The sequence below is a fragment of the Daphnia magna genome, unplaced genomic scaffold (assembly GCF_020631705.1).
Source record: "Daphnia magna isolate NIES unplaced genomic scaffold, ASM2063170v1.1 Dm_contigs196, whole genome shotgun sequence".
NCBI classification, from domain to species: Eukaryota; Metazoa; Arthropoda; class Branchiopoda; order Diplostraca; family Daphniidae; genus Daphnia; species Daphnia magna.
In genome coordinates this window covers 48,156-68,736 of record NW_025533169.1, presented here as the reverse complement: position 1 = coordinate 68,736, position 20,581 = coordinate 48,156, and the positions used below count along the sequence as shown (strand labels likewise).

Below are 20,581 nucleotides of genomic sequence, written 5' to 3'. Positions count from 1 at the left end.
TATGAGTTTATACTTCCACATGTAAACAGAATCAAATATACTTGTATTCAATGTGAATACACTGTTATATTATGAGTTTATGCTTCTACATGTAAAGAGAATCAAATATACTTGTATTCAATGTGAATACACTGCGATACCATGATTTTTAACTTCTATCTGTAAACAGGATCCAATAGACTTGTATTCAATGTGAATACACTGTGATACCATGAGTTTTTACTTCTATATGTAAACAGGATCAAATATATTTGTATTCAATGTGAATACACTGTTATATTATGAGTTTATACTTCTACATGTAAACAGAATCAAATTTACTTGTATTCAATGTGAATACACTGTTATATTATGATTTTATACTTCTACATGTAAACAGAATCAAATAAACTTGGATTCAATGTGAATACACTGTTATATTATGAGTTGATACTTCTTCATGTAAACAGAATCAAATATACTTGTATTCAATGTGAATACACTGTGATACCATGAGTTTTTACTTCTATATGTAAACAGGCAAATATACTTGTATTCAATGTGAATACACTGTTATATTATGAGTTTATACTTCTACATGTAAACAGAATCAAATATACTTATATTCAATGTGAATACACTGTGATACCATGAGTTTATACTTCTCCATATAAGAATCAAATATACTTGTATTCAATGTGAATACACTGTTATATTATGAGTATATACTTCTATATGTAAACTGCATGGAATATACTCTTATTCAATGTGAATACATTGTGATACCATGAGTTTTTACTTCTATATGTAAACAGGATCAAATATACTTGTATTCAATGTGAATACACTGTGATACCATGAGTTTTTGCTTCTTTATGTAAACAGGATCAAATATACTTGTATTCAACGTGAATACATTGTTATATTTTGAGTTTATACTTCTACATGTAAACAGAATCAAATATACCTGTATTCAATGTGAAAACACTGTGATACCATGAGTTTAAACTTCTGCATGTAAACAGAATGAAATTTACTTGTATTCATTGTGAATACACTGTGATACCATGAGTTTTAACTTCTATATGGAACAGGATCAAATATACTTGTATTCAATGTGAATACACTGTTATACTATGAGTTTATACTTCTACATGTAAACAGAATCAAACATACTTGTATTCAATATGAATACACTGTTATATTTTGAGTTTATACTTCTACATTTAAACAGAATCAAATATACTTGTATTCAATGTGAATACACTGTTATATTATTATTTTATACTTCTACATGTAAACAGAATCAAATAAACTTGGATTCAATGTGAATACACTGTTATATTATGAGTTGATACTTCTTCATGTAAACAGAATCAAATATACTTGTATTCAATGTGAATACACTGTGATACCATGAGTTTTTTACTTCTATATGTAAACAGGCAAATAAAGTGTATTCAATGTGAATACACTGTTATATTGTCACGTGGAGATCACGTGACATACGCGTGAGACACACCCCACACTCACCTCCTTCTTGGAAACAAGCAAGGGCGAATGTACGAGTACATTCGACCTTGTTTTGTCTGAATGTTGCGGTAGCATCACAGGACGCTTGCACCTTCTCTAACGCTTCGGGGAAACAAGCAAGGGCGAATGCACTCGAACGTTCTGCCTTGCTTTGTAGTAGATGGTTAAGGGTATCTTCTTCTTTTGTAGAAACAAGCAAGGGCGGATGTACTCGTACAACCGACCTTGCTCAGTAATAAGTCATACGGGTTATTTCGATTGTTCGTAGAGACAGCAAGGGCGAAAGCACTCGATGATTCAACCTTGCTGTTCACCTACCATAAATAGGCGGTGTAGTGTCTCTTGAATGCAATGTTCTTACTTGACGTCTTACAGTGTGGACGTCCTAATACACTCGTGTTACACATCACCCCCAAGTGTAACAAATGGTGGAGATGCAGCATTACTAAGGAGACAAGGCAAGGAAGTTTATCTTATAGTATTATTCATTGTCAGAGGCGAAAATCGTTTAGGGGCTCTACCACAAGCGGTTTAACCAACGGGTTGTGCCAAATCTTAAATTGTTGGATACGGAGCCACGTTTTCGGCTGACAGTGGGGAAGACTATTTGGTTTCTATTAGCTTTCTCTCAAGGAAATCGTTTATTGCTGTGACAAGATTTTGAGGTATTGTAATGCAGAAAGACATTAATCATTTTTTTTTGCCGGAGGTAAATGAGAAAGTCATCGAATCGACGTTGGCCTAGTTTTCCAAGGGATCCGAGCAGACGTTTACACCCTTTGCCTCCATCTACGCGCCCGGTACCGGAACAGCATCTGGAAGGAAAAACTGTTGAGCCGGACAGCACAGAGGACGTAGTGGGAAGTGGGCAGCGGATAATCCAGGCGGAAAAAAGGTTGGAGAGTACTGCGAAAGATCTTGAAGAATCTTACGTAGACAAGAGTATTGAGGCAGTTAAAGAAGGTAGCGAAAAAAGTGAAGACGACGAGTTGGAGAGTACTGCGAAAGATCTTGAAGAATCTAACGTAGACAAGAGTATTGACGACGCACACGAAAGTAGCGAAGAAAGCGAAGAAGAGGAAAACGGGGATAGCACTGACGAGGAGCAGTTATTTGCAGATACCGATAGTGATTCAGGTACTGGCATTATGCCTCCTCAGATAAAGTTTTTGAGTCCCAAGGTCTTTAAGGCAACGCCGGAAGATGACGCCTTCGACTGGCTTGAGCGTTACGAGTCAACGGGAGCGTACAATCAATGGGGCGATACGGAGCTAAGGGCGAATTTCAGCATGTATCTGGATGGAGCGGCAAGAAAATGGTACCTGTGCTCCACACTTCCGACGGAGTGGCGTGATTTACCCATACGACCGGGGGTTGGCCTCAACGCAGCTGATCTTCCGGCAGTAACTGGAGTCAGAACACTGTTTTTGAAAGAATTTCAGCAACAAAACTACAAGCTGTTCCAGGAAACACGCTTGCGGAACCGGGTTCAAGGTATCGAAGAAGCGACAACTAACTACTATTACGATGTTATTGATCTTTGTAGGGTGGTGGATCCAACAATGGCGGAAGCCACCAAAGTCGACTATCTTTTTGGGGGATTACGGCCCTCGTTGGTCGAAAAATTGTACCCGTTACAACCCAAAACAGGCGAAGAATTTTTAGAGGCGGCGAAACGGTTTACTGATGCCAAGCTCTTGGCCAATAGACGAAACTGGCCGGACGCGGTGCTCGGGGTGGCAGCAACCAGAGTGGCGGATGTTCCAATTGATTTCATTCGGACCCTTCCAAAACCAGCTCCAACTGTGGCTGATACGGAATTATGGAAAGTAATTAAAGAACTGCAAGGTGCGGTAGAAAGTTTGAAGATTCAAGCAACTCCACCTCCGAAGAGACCAGGAAACGAGAAGACAGTTACGTGGGGAGAGTCGGAGAGAATCTACAGAAACAATAACGGAGTACTCAAATGTTACTGTTGTAACGGAACGGGGCACATGGCCCGGAATTGTTGGGAAAATCTGCTCGTTTCCGACAACGATCCTACTCAGGTCCTCCCGCGCCAATCAACATCGTGTCCCAGCTAGCCGAGACGACTGCAGATTCATCAACACAGGAGGAGATAAAGGAGCAACCTATCCTTAGACTAGATTTCAGCAAGCTGATCAGAGAAGAAGTCACTTGTGGAACACGGCAAGTAATGGCAGTCGTCGACACAGGGGCAGCACTGACAGTTATATCACCGGAGCTGCTACGTGCATCCCAGTTCGTGCTGCGTCCATGGGACGGACCGCGGGTGGTGATGGCTAATGGAGAACAAGCAACGTTGATGGGAGCAGCCACCATTTCGGTCAACCACAAAATGGGAACAGCAACTGGCGAAGCGGTGGTATTTGGGATGGACGGAATTGATTTGATTTTGGGCAATGATTTCCTGAAACAGTATGGCAAAGTACAAATCGATTATCGAGAGCCGAGGGCCTCAATTACTTTTGGAGATCAGCCTCTTGCAGCCATTACATCGCAGCGGACAGATCACCAAACACGGTCGGTTAAATTGATTACCAACGCTGATGTAACAATCCCTTCTTTCTCAGTGGCCAATGTGATGACAGTAGCGCCAGCTTTACAGGCGGAGAACTTTTGTTTCGAACCATCAGGAAAACTTCTACAAACCAAGGGAGTGTCGGTGGGACACGCGTTACTGGCAGCCAAAGTGGATTTCACCCCGTTGGCCAATTTAACGTCGACTAGCGTGTGGATTCCAAAAGGGACGACATTGGGAGTCATCAGTGGCTACGACGGAGAAGTGCTGAGCTGTGGCCTAACGACAAAAGAAGAGAACTCCCCAATGACCAGACCACCAACAAAGGAAGAAGTGAATCAGCGGAGGAGACTCATAGACGACCTCAAAAAACAAGTAAATCATGGCATTCCGAAAGACAAACGTGAAAAAATGTTCCAATTGCTAGAAGAAAATTTGGAATGTTTTGCGGCAAACGCTTCGGAAGTAGGCCGCTGCAACATATCCGAACATAACATTGAAACGGGAGATTCCCCGCCAATCCATCAGGCCCCGTATGCCAGCGCGTGGAAGGCTAGAACCATCGTGAACGAACAAGTAAAAAGTTTGGAAGAGGCGGGAATTATCGAAATTTCGGACAGCTCGTGGTCCGCACCGGTGGTGCTAATCAGAAAGAAGGATGGAACATGGAGATTCTGTGTCGATTACAGAAAGCTGAATTCAGTCACGGTACGGGATGTTTATCCTCTACCAAGAATTGCGGATGTGCTGAGTCGATTGGAAGGAGCAGAATTTTTTTCCATCCTCGACTTACAAGCCGGATATCATCAGATTCCGGTGAGAGACGAGGACCGTCACAAGACTGCCTTCATTACGGCTGATGGGTTGTACCAGTTCAAGGTACTCCCATTTGGCCTATCGAACGGTCCCAGTTCATTCCAGCGGTCCATGGATATTATACTGGCCGGACTTCGATGGACAGCGTGCCTCGTCTACTTGGATGATGTTATAGTGTACTCGTCAACAATCGACCTCCATGTCGAACGACTAAGGTTGGTATTGGAGAGTTTAAAGAAAGCGGGCCTTAAGTTGAAGGTGTCCAAATGTCATTTTGCGGAAACCAGTTTGAAAGTATTAGGTCATGTAGTGGATGCGGATGGTATTCGTCCAGACCCAGACAAATTAGCAGCGGTAAAGGAGTTCCCACCGTGCAACGAAGGAAAGACGGTGGCTCTTAAAGTGAAGAAAGTACAGAGCTATCTTGGCCTGTGCTCTTATTATCGTCCACACATCAAAGATTTTTCTATAATTGCACGCCCGTTAATTTTGTTAACCAAAAAGGATGCAGTGTTTGATTGGGGTCCTGACCAGGAGTCCAGCTTCAACACACTGAAGCAAGCGCTGCTTGCAGCCCCAGTCCTGGCTCATCCGAATTATGACCTACCAATGGAAATCATTCCCGATGCCTGTGGCTACGGCATTGGTGCGGTATTGGCACAACGAGTGGAAGGGCAAGAACATCCGTTGGCCTATGCCAGCCGCCTGTTAAGCAGCTCCGAAATAAACTACAGCATCACCGAGAAAGAATGCCTGGCCTTGGTTTGGGCCTTTAAAAAATTTAAAGGTTATGTATGGGGATGCAAGATCGTGGTAGTTACAGACCACCAGGCGCTGTGTTGGTTGTTAACCAAACGAGATCTCGCTGGACGGCTAGCCCGTTGGAGCTTGTCGATACAGGAGTATGACATTGAAATCCGGTATAGAAGCGGAAAACTCCATGACAACGCAGATTGCCTCTCGCGATGCCCTTTACCCGTGACCGAAGACCAAGAAGAAGATCGCTGTGTGGCCATTGGACTTGTGGGGAGTGGCAGATCGGTGGATTTTGGACCGGAGGAAGAATTCGTTGCGGAGCAGCGTCGGGTCCCGCGGTGGCGTCGTCTGATGGACCAGTTGGAAGCAGGTCGTGCAACGTTAAAAAACTTCTGTCTATTCAATGGGCGACTATGCTTACAGACCATTAAAAACGGTAAACAGTATCGTCGCCTGTGCGTCCCACGTTCCTTTCGGGAACGCGTCGTAAAGGCATAACATGACGACTTGATATCAGGGCATATGGGAGTTCGACGCACCCTAACGAAAATTGCTAATCGATTCTTTTGGGAGCGTTTGGCGATTGATGTTACGAATTATGTGCAATCATGTCCTAATTGCCAGGGTCGAAAAGGAGTGAACAAACGGCCAGCCGGTTTCCTGCAGTGTATTCAGGTGGCACGTCCATTTCAAAAGGTGGGAATCGACCTCTTAGGTCCGTTTCCTATGTCCAACACCGGAAATAAGATGATCATCGTTGCTGTTGACTACGTAACGAAGTGGGTGGAACTACGGGCCATGCCCAACGGAAAGGCGGATATGGTGGCAACATTTTTCGTTGAACAAATTGTGCTGCGTCATGGAGCACCGGAATCCATCATTTCGGATCAAGGGAAATGTTTTATAGCTGAGCTTACCCAAGAAGTCATGAAGAATCTTGGAACCAACCACAAGACAACGTCAAAGTTACCATCCACAGGCAAACGGATTGGTTGAGCGAATGAATCACACCTTGGCGGCTATGCTCTCAATGTATGTCAGCGCGGACCATAGAGACTGGGACGAGGCATTACCTTACGTGTGTTTTGCTTACAACACGGCGCGGCAGGAATCTACGGGATATTCACCATTTTTTTTGCTTTACGGGCGTGAACCAATGTTACCTATTGATTTGGAATTAGGTGCGGATGCCAACCCTCGGCTGGTTACGTCGGGAACGGCTCCGGATTATGCAACCCAGGTTGTGACCGAATTGGCGAAGGCTCGAGCATTGGTGCACACGCGATTGGGAGTCGCCCAGGACAACCAGCGACGAGAGTATGACAGTCGCCACAGAGAGCTTCAATTTCAAGTAGGAGACCAAGTCCTGGTGTACAAACCCTTTCGAAAAGTAAAACGAGCAGAAAAATTGCTTCATCGCTGGCAAGGACCGTTCAAAGTGATCCGACAGACAACTCCCGTGAACTACGAAGTGAAGTTAAGTTCCGGATCAAGAAAATCGGAGATTGTGCACGTCGTAAAAATGAAACTTTTTCACGACTTGGTCGAACGAGGTCCAAATTTGAATACGGAATCCACAGAGGCGACACGTGAGACACCTCTACCAAACGCCCCTCAACCACCTGTGAGGATTCATCGGGAGACGGGTACGGATAATGGAAACCACGGTGAGAGGGCTGCAGTTTTATCCGACAACAGCGTCCATCCAGTACCGTCATCTGGGGGAGTTCGTCAGCCAGAGACAGCAAGCAGGCCGGCCCGCCTCCCCACAAGGATACAGCCGGCTCGTCGAGCTGGTCGACCGAATCGTTACCTCGCTTTGTTGCTGCCTTACACAATTTGTGTATTGACCTTTCTCGGGTCAGTCAATGTAGATGCGTTGCTTGTCCGAGACACCGTGATTTTCAATGAAAAGCCGGGTGTCGCGTTCGGAGAATCATTCTGGACAGTCATAACAGACCTCGATATACGACCGGCAGAGGCAGTGGTTCAGACATTGAAAGTGAGGCTGAAGGAGTACGCGGACATGGCCGTTAAATGCCGTAAAACAGGAAATCAACAAGGTGCATCGGCGGCCAAAAAACTTGATGTCAAGTGTCATTGGTTTGAACGTGAATTAAATCAATCCGAACATCGACTAGCAACTTTTCGGGACGCCATTGGTTCTCCTTCCAAACAACGTCGAGCGGTGATCGATGGCGGCGGATCAGCGTTAAAGTGGCTGTTCGGAGTAGCCACCCAGGCTGATCTCGCTGGATTGAATAAGAAGATCACCGGCCTTACACACCGGGAAAATGAAATAGTCCATTTGATGGACCAGCAGGCAACTGTAGTGAACGAATCACTTTGGGAGATCCGGACAAATACCAAGTTGATCCAGGAGTTGGAAGGGCAAACGGCGGAACTAACAAAGAATTACAAAAATTTGCTTGGACGAATGGCAGAGCGTCAAGCTTACATGATCGAGTATTTCGATTTTTTCATCAATCTAGACACAGCATTCGAGTCGATGGAAGCGAGCCTGCAGTGGCTTCGAGACTTGGCAGACGCTCTTGACGAAGGGTTGGCCCTCTTGGCAAACGGCCGATTAGCGCCTCAGATATTTCCACCTGCTCAAATGGCTTCGGTGTTGAAAGCAGTTAATCGACAACTACCCTTGGGTTGGGCAGTATCGAGTGAAGAATTATGGGTGACCTATCGTGAAGCTATGGTGACGGTGGCAGCGGTGGAGGGACGTTTTCGTCTCTTTATCAAAATTCCGATCTACGATCACGCACAGCAGTATACCCTGTTTGAAATTTTCAGTTTACCACGAGCAACAGACAATGGCACCCATGGAGTGGCGATCGGGGACCTACCGAATTTTCTGGCCGTTTCCACAGATTTGGAGACTTTTATTGAACTTTCGACTGCCGACGTTCGGGGTTGCAAACAATTGGAACGATTAATTTGTAATTTTCATACAGGTTTAGGAAAACGGGGAGCACGGAAATCCTGTGCGACTTCGTTATTCACCAATGACGCCAACCGTAAGCTAACGCAATGCAGACAACAATTTAAAGAATGGAAAGGATCCGAAGTAGCTTATCTTGGAGAGAATCGCTGGGTGTTCTCAGCCGTTACAGCTCATGAGGTGGTGTTCTCATGTCCGATCGGTAGCAGCCAAGGGCCCCCGCAATCACTGTTGCTGCCTCCGTTTGGGATTTTTGATGTCCCTCCTGGATGTACGGCTCAAACGGAAGACTGGGTCTTCCCCGCCAGTTTAGACGGACGATTGGAGGCCTCGTTAGATCCTCTGGTGGCACCCACGCTGGCCGCAGGGGGTTTAATGTAACAACGTTCAAATCGGTCGCCATCATTGAGCTCCCGAAGGCGAATGCCACATCAATTAATTTCATCAGCGACCTACTGCGCCGAAACGACGGCGCTCGTGCGTCGTCTGAAATGACAGGATTCCAGATTCAAGAGTTAATGAAGAAGACGACCGAAGAATTTCAGCTGTCGGAGCCAAGATATCCGTTTGAACTTCTGATCATGTTACTATTACTAGTGGTGGCAACAACTTATCTCAGTTACCAAACTGTTTGGCTGAGAGGCCGTATGAGGGCCCACGAACAATTAGATGTTCAAGACGATCACTTCCTACCGCACCTCGAACACGTGGCGGAGGTTTGACACGACATTTCCTTTGTTTTTTTTTAATGCTTCTTTTGGGGTGTTCGTTTGGAATTTTTTGTTTTCGGGATTTTTTGTTTGTTCTTTATTTTGGTGTGTTGGGTTTTCTGATTTAGGGTTTTAATACTTTTTGGGGGTTACCGTTCTGGGGGTTTTATTTTTATCAAGCAGTCGGGGGCGACCGCCTTCACGAGGGGGGATCTGTCACGTGGAGATCACGTGACATACGCGTGAAACACACCCCACACTCACCTCCTTCTTGGAAACAAGCAAGGGCGAATGTACGAGTACATCGACTTGTTTTCTGATCGGACACCCCCCTCCGAAACAAGGGAATCCAACGTTCGGCCTTGCTTTGTAGTAAATGGTTAAGGGTATCTTCTTCTTTTGTAGAAACAAGCAAGGGCGGATGTACTCGTACAACCGACCTTGCTCAGTAATAAGTCATACGGGTTATTTCGATTGTTCGTAGAGACAGCAAGGGCGAAAGCACTCGATGATTCAACCTTGCTGTTCACCTACCATAAATAGGCGGTGTAGTGTCTCTTGAATGCAATGTTCTTACTTGACGTCTTACAGTGTGGACGTCCTAATACACTCGTGTTACACATCACCCCCAAGTGTAACAATATTATGAGTTTATACTTCTACATGTAAACAGAAGGTTCACCTTGAATACAAGTATATTTGATTCTGTTTACATGTAGAAGTATAAACTCATAATATAACAGTGTATTCACATTGAATACAAGTATATTTGATTCTGTTTACATGTAGAAGTATAAACTCATAATATAACAGTGTATTCACATTGAATACAAGTATATTTGATCCGGTTTACATATAGAAGTATAAACTCATAATATCACAGTATATTCACATTGAATACAAGTATATTTGATTCTGTTTACATGTAGAAGTATAAACTAATAATATAACAGTGTATTCACATTAAATACAAGTATATTTGCCTGTTTACATATAGAAGTAAAAACTCATGGTATCACAGTGTATTCACATTGAATACAAGTATATTTGATTCTCTTTACATGTAGAAGCATAAACTTATAATATAACAGTGTATTCACATTGAATACAAGTATATTTGATTTTGTTTACATGTAGAAGTATAAACTAAAAATATAACAGTGTATTCATATTGAATACAAGTATGTTTGATTCTGTGTACATGTAGAAGTATAAACTCATAGTATAACAGTGTATTCACATTGAATACAAGTATATTTGATCCGGTTTATATATAGAAGTAAAAACTCGTGGTATCACAGTGTATTCACATTGAATACAAGTATATTTGATTCTGTTTACATGTAGAAGTATAAACTCATAATATCACAGGTTCTACTCATAATACAACAGTATATTCACATTGAATACAAATATATTTAATCCTGTTTACATATAGAAGTTAAAACTCATGGTATCACAGTGTATTCACATTGAATACAAGTATATTGGATTCTGTTCACATGTAGAAGTATAAACTCATAATATAACAGTGTATTCACATTAAATACAAGTATATTTGATTCTGTTTACATGAAGAAGTATAAACTCATAATATAACAGTGTATTCACATTGACTACAAATATATTTGATCCTGTTTACGTATAGAAGTTAAAACTCATAATATAACAGTGTATCCACATTGAATACAAGTATATTTGATTCTGTTTACATGTAGAAGTATAAACGCATAATATAACAGTGTATTCACATTGAATACAAGTATATTTGATCCTGTTTACCTATAGAAAAAAAACTCATGGTATCACAGTGTATTCACATTGAATACAAGTATATTTGATTCTGTTAACATATAAATGTAAAAACTCATGGTATCACAGTGTATTCATATTGAATACAAGTATATTTGATCCTGTTTACATATAGAAGTTAAAACTCATGGTATCACAGTGTATTCACATTGAATACAAGTATGTTGGATTCTGTTTACATGTAGAAGTATAAACTCATAATATAACAGTGTATTCACATTAAATACAAGTATATTTGATTCTGTTTACATGAAGAAGTATAAACTCATAATATAACAGTGTATTCACATTGACTACAAATATATTTGATCCTGTTTACGTATAGAAGTGAAAACTCATAATATAACAGTGTATCCACATTGAATACAAGTATATTTGATTCTGTTTACATGTAGAAGTATAAACGCATAATATAACAGTGTTTTCACATTGAATACAAGTATATTTTATTCTGTTTACATATATAAGTATAAACTCATAATATAACAGTGTATTCACATTGAATACAAGTATATTTAATTCTGTTTACAGGTAGAAGTATAAACTCATAATATAACAGGGTATTGACATTGAATACAAGTATATTTGATCCTGTTTACATATGGAAGGTAAAACTCATGGTATCACAGTGTATTCACATTGAATACAAGTATATTTGATCCTGTTTACATATAGAATTTAAAACTCATGGTATCACAGTGTATTCACATTGAATACAAGTATATTTCATTCTGTTTACATGTAGAAGTATAAACTCATAATATAACAGTGTATTCACATTGAATACAAGTATATTTGATCCTGTTTACATATAGAAGTAAAAACTCGCTCTCTTCATCATTGATGAAGTAGAGCTAAACGGCTTAAATAAAGACGAACTCATAGCAAGAGCCATCTCTATATCCAAGAATGCCAAAAAATGTCAGGGTCAACTCCACCAGACACAATTGCACCTAAAAGCAGTGAAGGAACAATTAAAAGAGCAATATAATCTCCTGAGAGAAGCGAAGATTGCGTTCGCGGACAAAATTCTTACCGCCCACAGTGAGAATAAGATCGGAGGCGTCAAATCGTATGCCACCGTCACCAAAGGTTCAACAGAAAACCACAAGCATAGTCAGATAACTCTGGCCTGCAAAATAAAAACTCCAAGTTCTGATAAAGATTTTAACCTGAACCTTTCGGACAAACTACTGAGTTCGAAAACATCCAGCAACCCAATCCCATTGAAGGTCAGCAGGAAGGACGACAAGGGTTTCATAACATTCCAGAGTCAGCAAGATGCAGATAAAGCACTGAATATCATCAAAAATAGCGAAGAATGCAAAGCAGTGTTGAACGACCCAAAAACCCAAGAAAAGCTCTATCCAGCCATCGGTCTCTTTGCTCCCATTGGTGATAGTGCGGAATTAAAAGACGAAATTAACTTCAGAAACAGCTTCATCCGCGACACCCTAGTAAAGGTTATTCAAATTCACAAATGCAAAGAACCTGACCTAGGCCACGTCAAATTATTCTTTAGCTCAGCCGCTACAAGGGACGAGGCGCTACTCAGAAGTAAGATTCACACAAGCTATAAACCAATTAAAATTGTCCCGATTGACCCAAACAGAGAAGTAAGGAGATGCTACATGTGCAACCGCTACGGTCACACCTCAACACGCTGTCCGGCACTGGACCCAACCTGTGGCAAATGTGCGTGCAACCATGACTCCAGATCTTGTACAGTGTCGACTTTCAAATGCCCAAACTGTACAAAAAACCATATGGCAGGCGACGCTAGTTGCCCAGAACAAATCAAGGCGGTCAAAAGGTTTTGTCAACTATTCAACCTCTAGATGAGTACAACTCCAACAACAACAAGTCAGCACCATAGCAAACCTACCAAAATTCTCCAGATTAATCTACGTTACTGCAAGTCTGCTTCCGCTCTACTACCGAAGACCATAGAAGACTATCAAGTCGATATAGCGATTATCCAAGAACCCTACGCCATAAAAAATATCCACGGTGTCGAACTAGCAAACGTCCCACCAGGTTTTTCCGCTTTTTACAATTTAAATGATAATCATCACTTTGGCTCCATGATTTTAGTCAAAAACAGCATCAAGGCAAGCATGGAAAAATGCTCGTCAAACGAGATAACCATCGTCAAAGTAAGCTCAAGTCCGTCAATGATCCTCCTAATCTGTGCCTACTGCCGTCCATCGTCTCTCACCATCTCATCCACCATCAAGAGTTATCTGCTGGCATATGAAGCGGATCTGAAGAAAGCCGTGATATGTTTGGATGCAAATGCTAAAAATCCGGCCTGGAACTCACTAGTTCTTGACAAAAAGGGAAAAGAACTAGAGAACCTACTGTCTCGCTTCCACCTAAAGATAGCCAATGCCAAATTAGCTTATCCAAATTTCATTCCGGCGGGTACAGGGTTCGTAGACGTCACATTAGTTGGATGTAACTTAGAGCTGAATCACTGGTATTTTCTGCAAGACCACTCCCTATCCGATCATCCGTATATCCTTTTCGACCTTGCCAAAACTCTGCAATCACCTATTAGGCCACGCAAATCCAAACTGCCAAGAGCAGACGACATCGACACCGGCCTCTTCAACAAAACCTTAGCAGATGAGCTAGCAGCTCTTGACAACCGTCATAAGGCCCTGTCAGCGAACGACATCGACAGCTACACCGACTCCGTCACATCGATAATTATCTCCAGTGGCAGTCGAAGCAAAAAAATAACTCAGAGACGCAGCCCCCGCTCCATGGCCCCATGGTGGACAGAAGAGCTCGAAATCTTGCAGAAACGCACCAGGAAAGCATACAAAAAATGGTCTCGCTCACGCCGGACGGACGACAGACTGTCCTTCAGCAACGCCAAGGGAGTGTTCCAACACCGCATCCGCAAAGCGAAAAATGATTCCTTTAAAAAATTCATTGAGGAAATGAACGGGAACCCGAACAGCGCGTTCAAAGAACTAAAGAAAACGGTAAATCCATCCCAGCCTGCACAATCTCAAATGGATATAAACGTTAACGGAATTCCTACAACAGACTCAGCTATAATACTAACCCGCTTCGCCGAACACTTCTTCCCCATTGAAGGAGTCTCAGACGAATCGCACCGTCAAACAGAACAGTCCGTCAAGAGCGCCTTGCAAGAGGCTGAAGCAGAGCCAACGTTGGCACCAACAATCACCCAAGGTGAGGTGCTAATAGCAGCCAAGTCTCTGAAAAAAAAGTCTGCTCCTGGATGGGATGAGCTTTCAACTGATGTACTTCTTCTAGCCCTACCAGTGCTAATGAACTATCTCCTAATTCTTTTCAACCTGTGTCTCATCCACGGGAAATTCCCAAACAGCTGGAAACAAGCAAGAGTTTGTATCATCCGGAAACCTGGCAAGTCCGACTACTCCGACGTGAATAGCTTCAGACCCATTAGCGTCCTACCAGCCATGAGCAAAATCTTCGAAAAAATCCTACTCAATCGCCTCAAACAGCTTGTCTCAATAGGAAACTGGATTCATCCTAACCAGCACGGCTTCCAACCCAAGCGATCAACAGAATCCGCACTCCACTCCCTCGTTAGTGAAATTGAAAAAGGATTTGAGAAGAAGATGACTACGGCCTGCGCCATGATCGATATAAAGAGCGCTTTCGACACAGCATGGGCCCCCGCCATCCTATCAGCCTTGATCGCAAGGAAGTGCCCAATATTCCTCGTAAAAATCATCAGAGATTTTCTGACAAATCGGAAAGGTAAATTCCACCAACAAAAGAGTGTAGATCCATTTCCAATACCAACAGGATGCCCGCAAGGAAGCCTTCTCTCCCCGTTCTTATGGAACGTAATGATTGATGACATCTTGCGCCTTCCGTCCGACCATAACATGGTAGGCTTGGCTCTAGCATACGCCGATGATATATCGGCATCAGAACAGCACAAAGACGCGACAATTGCAGTAGACTTACTGCAAACTCTAACTAACCGCATCAAATCTCAGCTAGAGAAACTCAAACTCAAAGTAAACGCAGCGAAAACCGTCCTCATCATCTTTAACCGAAAGCGGATGCCAGTGGAAAATCTCCGCCTAACAGTTGACGGCCTCCAAATCCAACCGGTCAACCAGACGAAACTACTAGGCCTAACACTGGACGCGAAACTCAACTGGACGGCCCATCTGAACGAGAAAGAGCGCCAAGTTAGAAAAATCTTTTTCTCTCTCCGTTCATACACTGGAAAAACTTGGGGCCTCTCCGGCACCCGTCTGAGAGCATTGTACTCAGCCTTGGTGGAGCCGAGCCTTCTCTATTACTGTTCTGTCTGGGCGTCCGTAATTAAGACCAAACAAGGTCGAAAGAAATTACGATCGATTGAGCGACAATTCAACATTCTCATCTCGAGGTCGTTCCAAACGGCTGACACCGGAGCACTCTCCGTCCTAGCCGGAACCATGCCGGCCGACTTAAGAGTTACGGAAATCACTCTGAGACGTCACCTCCTATCCAAACTGCAATTCTTTTCACCAAGCGCCCTACAATCCATCGCGACCCACACCCAGGCAGTCATGGTCAATGTAGCTTCTTCTGATACGCCGAGAAGTAGACGCCCGTCACACATAAAATACACAATAAGAAGCACGCTAGAACAAGCATGGAGGAGTGACTGGAGAGATTCTCTTCAAGGCGACCCAACTCGCTCGTTTTTCCCCTTCCCAACCTGTTTCATTCAGCTTAAAATCCACAACCTTCCACACCAAGTCATACAAATACTAACGGGTCACAGTCTTTTAAATGCCCACCAATATCTTCTTAAAAAAAAAACCTCGCCAGCGTGTATATGTACATTTCCCTCAGAATCCGTCCAGCATTTTATATTTGATTGTCCTATATATGCTCTTACTCGTACCGCACTGATCTCCTTGTGTACCTCAGAATTCGGCCACTGGCCTCCCCCACTCCCCACGTTTCACAAATCCAAAAAAGTTTTTAACGCATTATGCACCTTCATTATCCGATCGAAACGACTATCCCTCCCACCCAAAGGGAAATGTATCCAAAACCCAGCATAAATTGTAATCAGAGTCATTCGGGGCCAAACTCCATAGCTTAAGCAGCTCCTCAAAATCATAAAAAAATACAAGTATATTTGATTCTGTTTACATGTTAAGTATAAACTCATGGTATCACAGTGTATTCACATTTAATACAAGTATATTGGATTCTGCTTACATGTAGAAGTATGAACTCATAATATAACAGTGTATTCACATTGAATACAAGTATATTTGATCCCGTTTACATATAGAAGCAAAAACTCATGGTATCACAGTGTATTCACATTGAACACAAGTATATTTGATCCTGTGTACATATACATGTAAAAAACATGGGATTAAAGTGTATTTAAATTGAATAAAAGTAAATTTGATTCTGTTTACATGTAGAAGTATAAACTCATAATATAACACTGTATTCACATTGAATACAAGTATATTTGATTCTGTTTACATGTAGAAATATAAACTCATAATATAACAGTGTATTCACATTGAATACAAGTATATTTGATTCTGTTTTCATGTAGAAGTATAAACTCATAATATAATAGTGTATTCACATTGAATACAAGTATATTTGATTCTGTTTACATGTAGAAGTATAAAATCATAATATAACAGTGTATTCACATTGAATACAAGTATATTTGATCCTGTTTACATATGGAAGTTAAAACTCATGGTATCACAGTGTATTCACATTGAAATACAAGTATATTTGATTCTGTTTACATGTAGAAGTATAAACTCATGGTATCACAGTGTATTCACATTGAATACAAGTATATTTGATTCTGTTTACATGTAGAAGTATAAACTCATAATATAACTGTGTATACACATTGGAAGTATATTAGATTCTGTTTACATGTAGAAGTATAAACTCATAATATAATAGTGTATTCACATTGAATACAAGTATATTTGATTCTGTTTACATGTAGAAGTATAAACTCATAATATAACAGTGTATTCACATTGAATACAAGTATATTTGATTCTGTTTACATGTAGAAGTATAAACTCATAATATAACAGTGTATACACATTGAATACAAGTATATTTTATCCTATTTACATATAGAAGTAAAAACTCATGGTATCACAGTGTATTCACATTGAATAAAGTATATTTGATCCTGTTTTCATGTAGAAGTATAAACTCATAATATAACAGTGTATTTGCATTGAATACAAGTATATTTGATCCGGTTTACAGATAGAAGTAAAAACTCGTGGTATCACAGTGTATTCACATTGAATACAAGTATATTTGATTCTCTTTACAAGGAGAAGTATAAACCCATAATATAACAATGTATTCACATTGAATACCGGTATATTTGATTCTGTTTCAATGTAGAAGTATAAACTCATAATATAACATGAATACAGGTATATTTGATTATGTTTACATGTAGAAGTATAAACTCATAATATAACAGTGTATTCACATTGAATACAAGTATATTTGATCCTGTTTACATATAGAAGTTAAAACTCATACTATCACAGTTTATTCACATTGAATACAAGTATATTTGATTCTGTTTTCATGTAGAAGTATAAACTCATGATATAACAGTGTATTCACATTGAATACAAGTATATTTGATTCTGTTTACATGTAGAAGTATAAAATCATAATATAACAGTGTATTCTTATTGAATACAAGTATATTTGATCCTGTTTACATATAGAAGTTAAAACTCATGGTATCACAGTGTATTCACATTGAATACAAGTATATTTGATCCTGTTTACATGTAGAAGTATAAACTCATGGTATCACAGTTTATTCACATTGAATACAAGTATACTTGATTCTGTTTACATGTAGAAGTATAAACTCATAATATAACAGTGTATTCACATTTAATACAAGTATATTTGATTCTGTTTACATGTAGAAGTATAAACTCATGGTGTCACAGTGTATTCACATTGAATACAAGTATATTTGATTCTGTTTACTTGTATAAGTATAAACTCATAATATAACAGTGTATTCACATTGAATACAAGTATATTTGATCCTGTTTACATATAGAAGCAAAAACTCATGGTATTACAGTGTATTCACATTGAATACAAGTATATTTGATTCTGTTTACATGTAGAAGTATAAACTCATAATATAACAGTGTATACACATTGAATACAAGTATATTTTATCCTATTTACATATAGAAGTAAAAACTCATGGTATCACAGTGTATTCACATTGAATAAAGTATATTTGATCCTGTTTTCATGTAGAAGTATAAACTCATAATATAACAGTGTATTCGCATTGAATACAAGTATATTTGATCCGGTTTACAGATAGAAGTAAAAACTCGTGGTATCACAGTGTATTCAAATTGAATACAAGTATATTTGATTCTCTTTACAAGGAGAAGTATAAACCCATAATATAACAATGTATTCACATTGAATACCGGTATATTTGATTCTGTTTCAATGTAGAAGTATAAACTCATAATATAACATGAATACAGGTATATTTGATTATGTTTACATGTAGAAGTATAAACTCATAATATAACAGTGTATTCACATTGAATACAAGTATATTTGATCCTGTTTACATATAGAAATTAAAACTCATACTATCACAGTTTATTCACATTGAATACAAGTATATTTGATTCTGTTTTCATGTAGAAGTATAAACTCATAATATAACAGTGTATTCACATTGAATACAAGTATATTTGATTCTGTTTACATGTAGAAGTATAAAATCATAATATAACAGTGTATTCTTATTGAATACAAGTATATTTGATCCTGTTTACATATAGAAGTTAAAACTCATGGTATCACAGTGTATTCACATTGAATACAAGTATATTTGATCCTGTTTACATGTAGAAGTATAAACTCATGGTATCACAGTTTATTCACATTGAATACAAGTATACTTGATTCTGTTTACATGTAGAAGTATAAACTCATGGTGTCACAGTGTATTCACATTGAATACAAGTATATTTGATTCTGTTTAAATGTAGAAGTATAAATTCATAATATAACAGTGTCTTCACATTGAATAAAAGTATATTTGATTCTGTTTTCAGGTAGAAGTATAAACTCATAATAAAACAGTGTATTCACATTGAATACAAGTATATTTGATCCTGTTTACATATAGAAGTTAAAACTCATAGTATCACAGTGTATTCACAATGAATACAAGTATATTTGATTCTGTTTTCATGTAGAAGTATAAACTCATAATATAACAGTGTATTCACATTGAATACAAGTATATTTGATTCTGTTTACATGTAGAAGTATAAAATCATAATATAACAGTGTATTCTTATTGAATACAAGTATATTTGATCCTGTTTACATATAGAAGTTAAAACTCATGGTATCACAGTGTATTCACATTGAATACAAGTATATTTTATCCTGTTTACATGTAGAAGTATAAACTCATGGTATCACAGTTTATTCACATTGAATACAAGTATACTTGATTCTGTTTACATGTAGAAGTATAAACTCATAATATAACAGTGTATTCACATTTAATACAAGTATATTTGATTCCGTTTACATGTAGAAGTATAAACTCATGGTGTCACAGTGTATTCACATTGAATACAAGTATATTTGATTCTGTTTACTTGTATAAGTATAAACTCATAATATAACAGTGTATTCACATTGAATACAAGTATATTTGATCCTGTTTACATATAGAAGCAAAAACTCATGGTATTACAGTGTATTCACATTGAATACAAGTATATTTGATCGTGTGTACATATAGAAGTAAAAACTCATGGTATCACAGTGTATTCACATTGAATACAAGTATATTTGATTCTGTTTACATGTAGAAGTATAAACTCATAATATAACAGTGTATTTACATTGAATACAGGTATATTTGATTCTGTTTACATGTATAAGTATAAACTCATAATATAACAACGTATTTGTTGGAATTAAAAGTGACGCAACCCAAACAACCTGACTAAGTTGCCAAAACCACTTTCATAAAAAGGTTGCTGTTTAGTCATGTTATTCTCTGCATGAAAAATGTGTGTCTGTAAAACTGTATAAACTCTCACTTGTTTTTTTAATACGACAGATACAGGACAACTCACTGCGCTATTCTTTTGTATTTAGACAAGTAACATATTCAATTAATATATCTACATAAGTTTATGTAATTTTTCTAAAACTTAACAGGTTATTGGCCCAGAGATTCGTACCAACATTAAAAAACACTGAAAAAGGGAAACTTCAGGTCTGAAAGATATTGGACATCTTACCAAGTTTAGTTGGAGTAATTTTCCACGGTGGAAGTGTGGTGTAAGACTCATTCTAGAGCAACATGGTCTCTTAGACATTATTGATGGAGTCGAAATCAAGCCCACTGAGGTACTATAATGT

General features: G+C 39.5%; 1 protein-coding gene across 1 annotated transcript; it reads left to right on the top strand.

The window, feature by feature from the left end:
* Positions 1-2,225: 2,225 nt before the first annotated feature.
* LOC123467567 lies at positions 2,226-3,596 on the top strand. Its single transcript, XM_045167437.1, has one exon. The coding sequence runs from the start codon at positions 2,226-2,228 to the stop codon at positions 3,594-3,596; it is 1,371 nt and encodes a 456-aa protein (XP_045023372.1).
* The last annotated feature ends 16,985 nt before the right edge of the window (positions 3,597-20,581 follow it).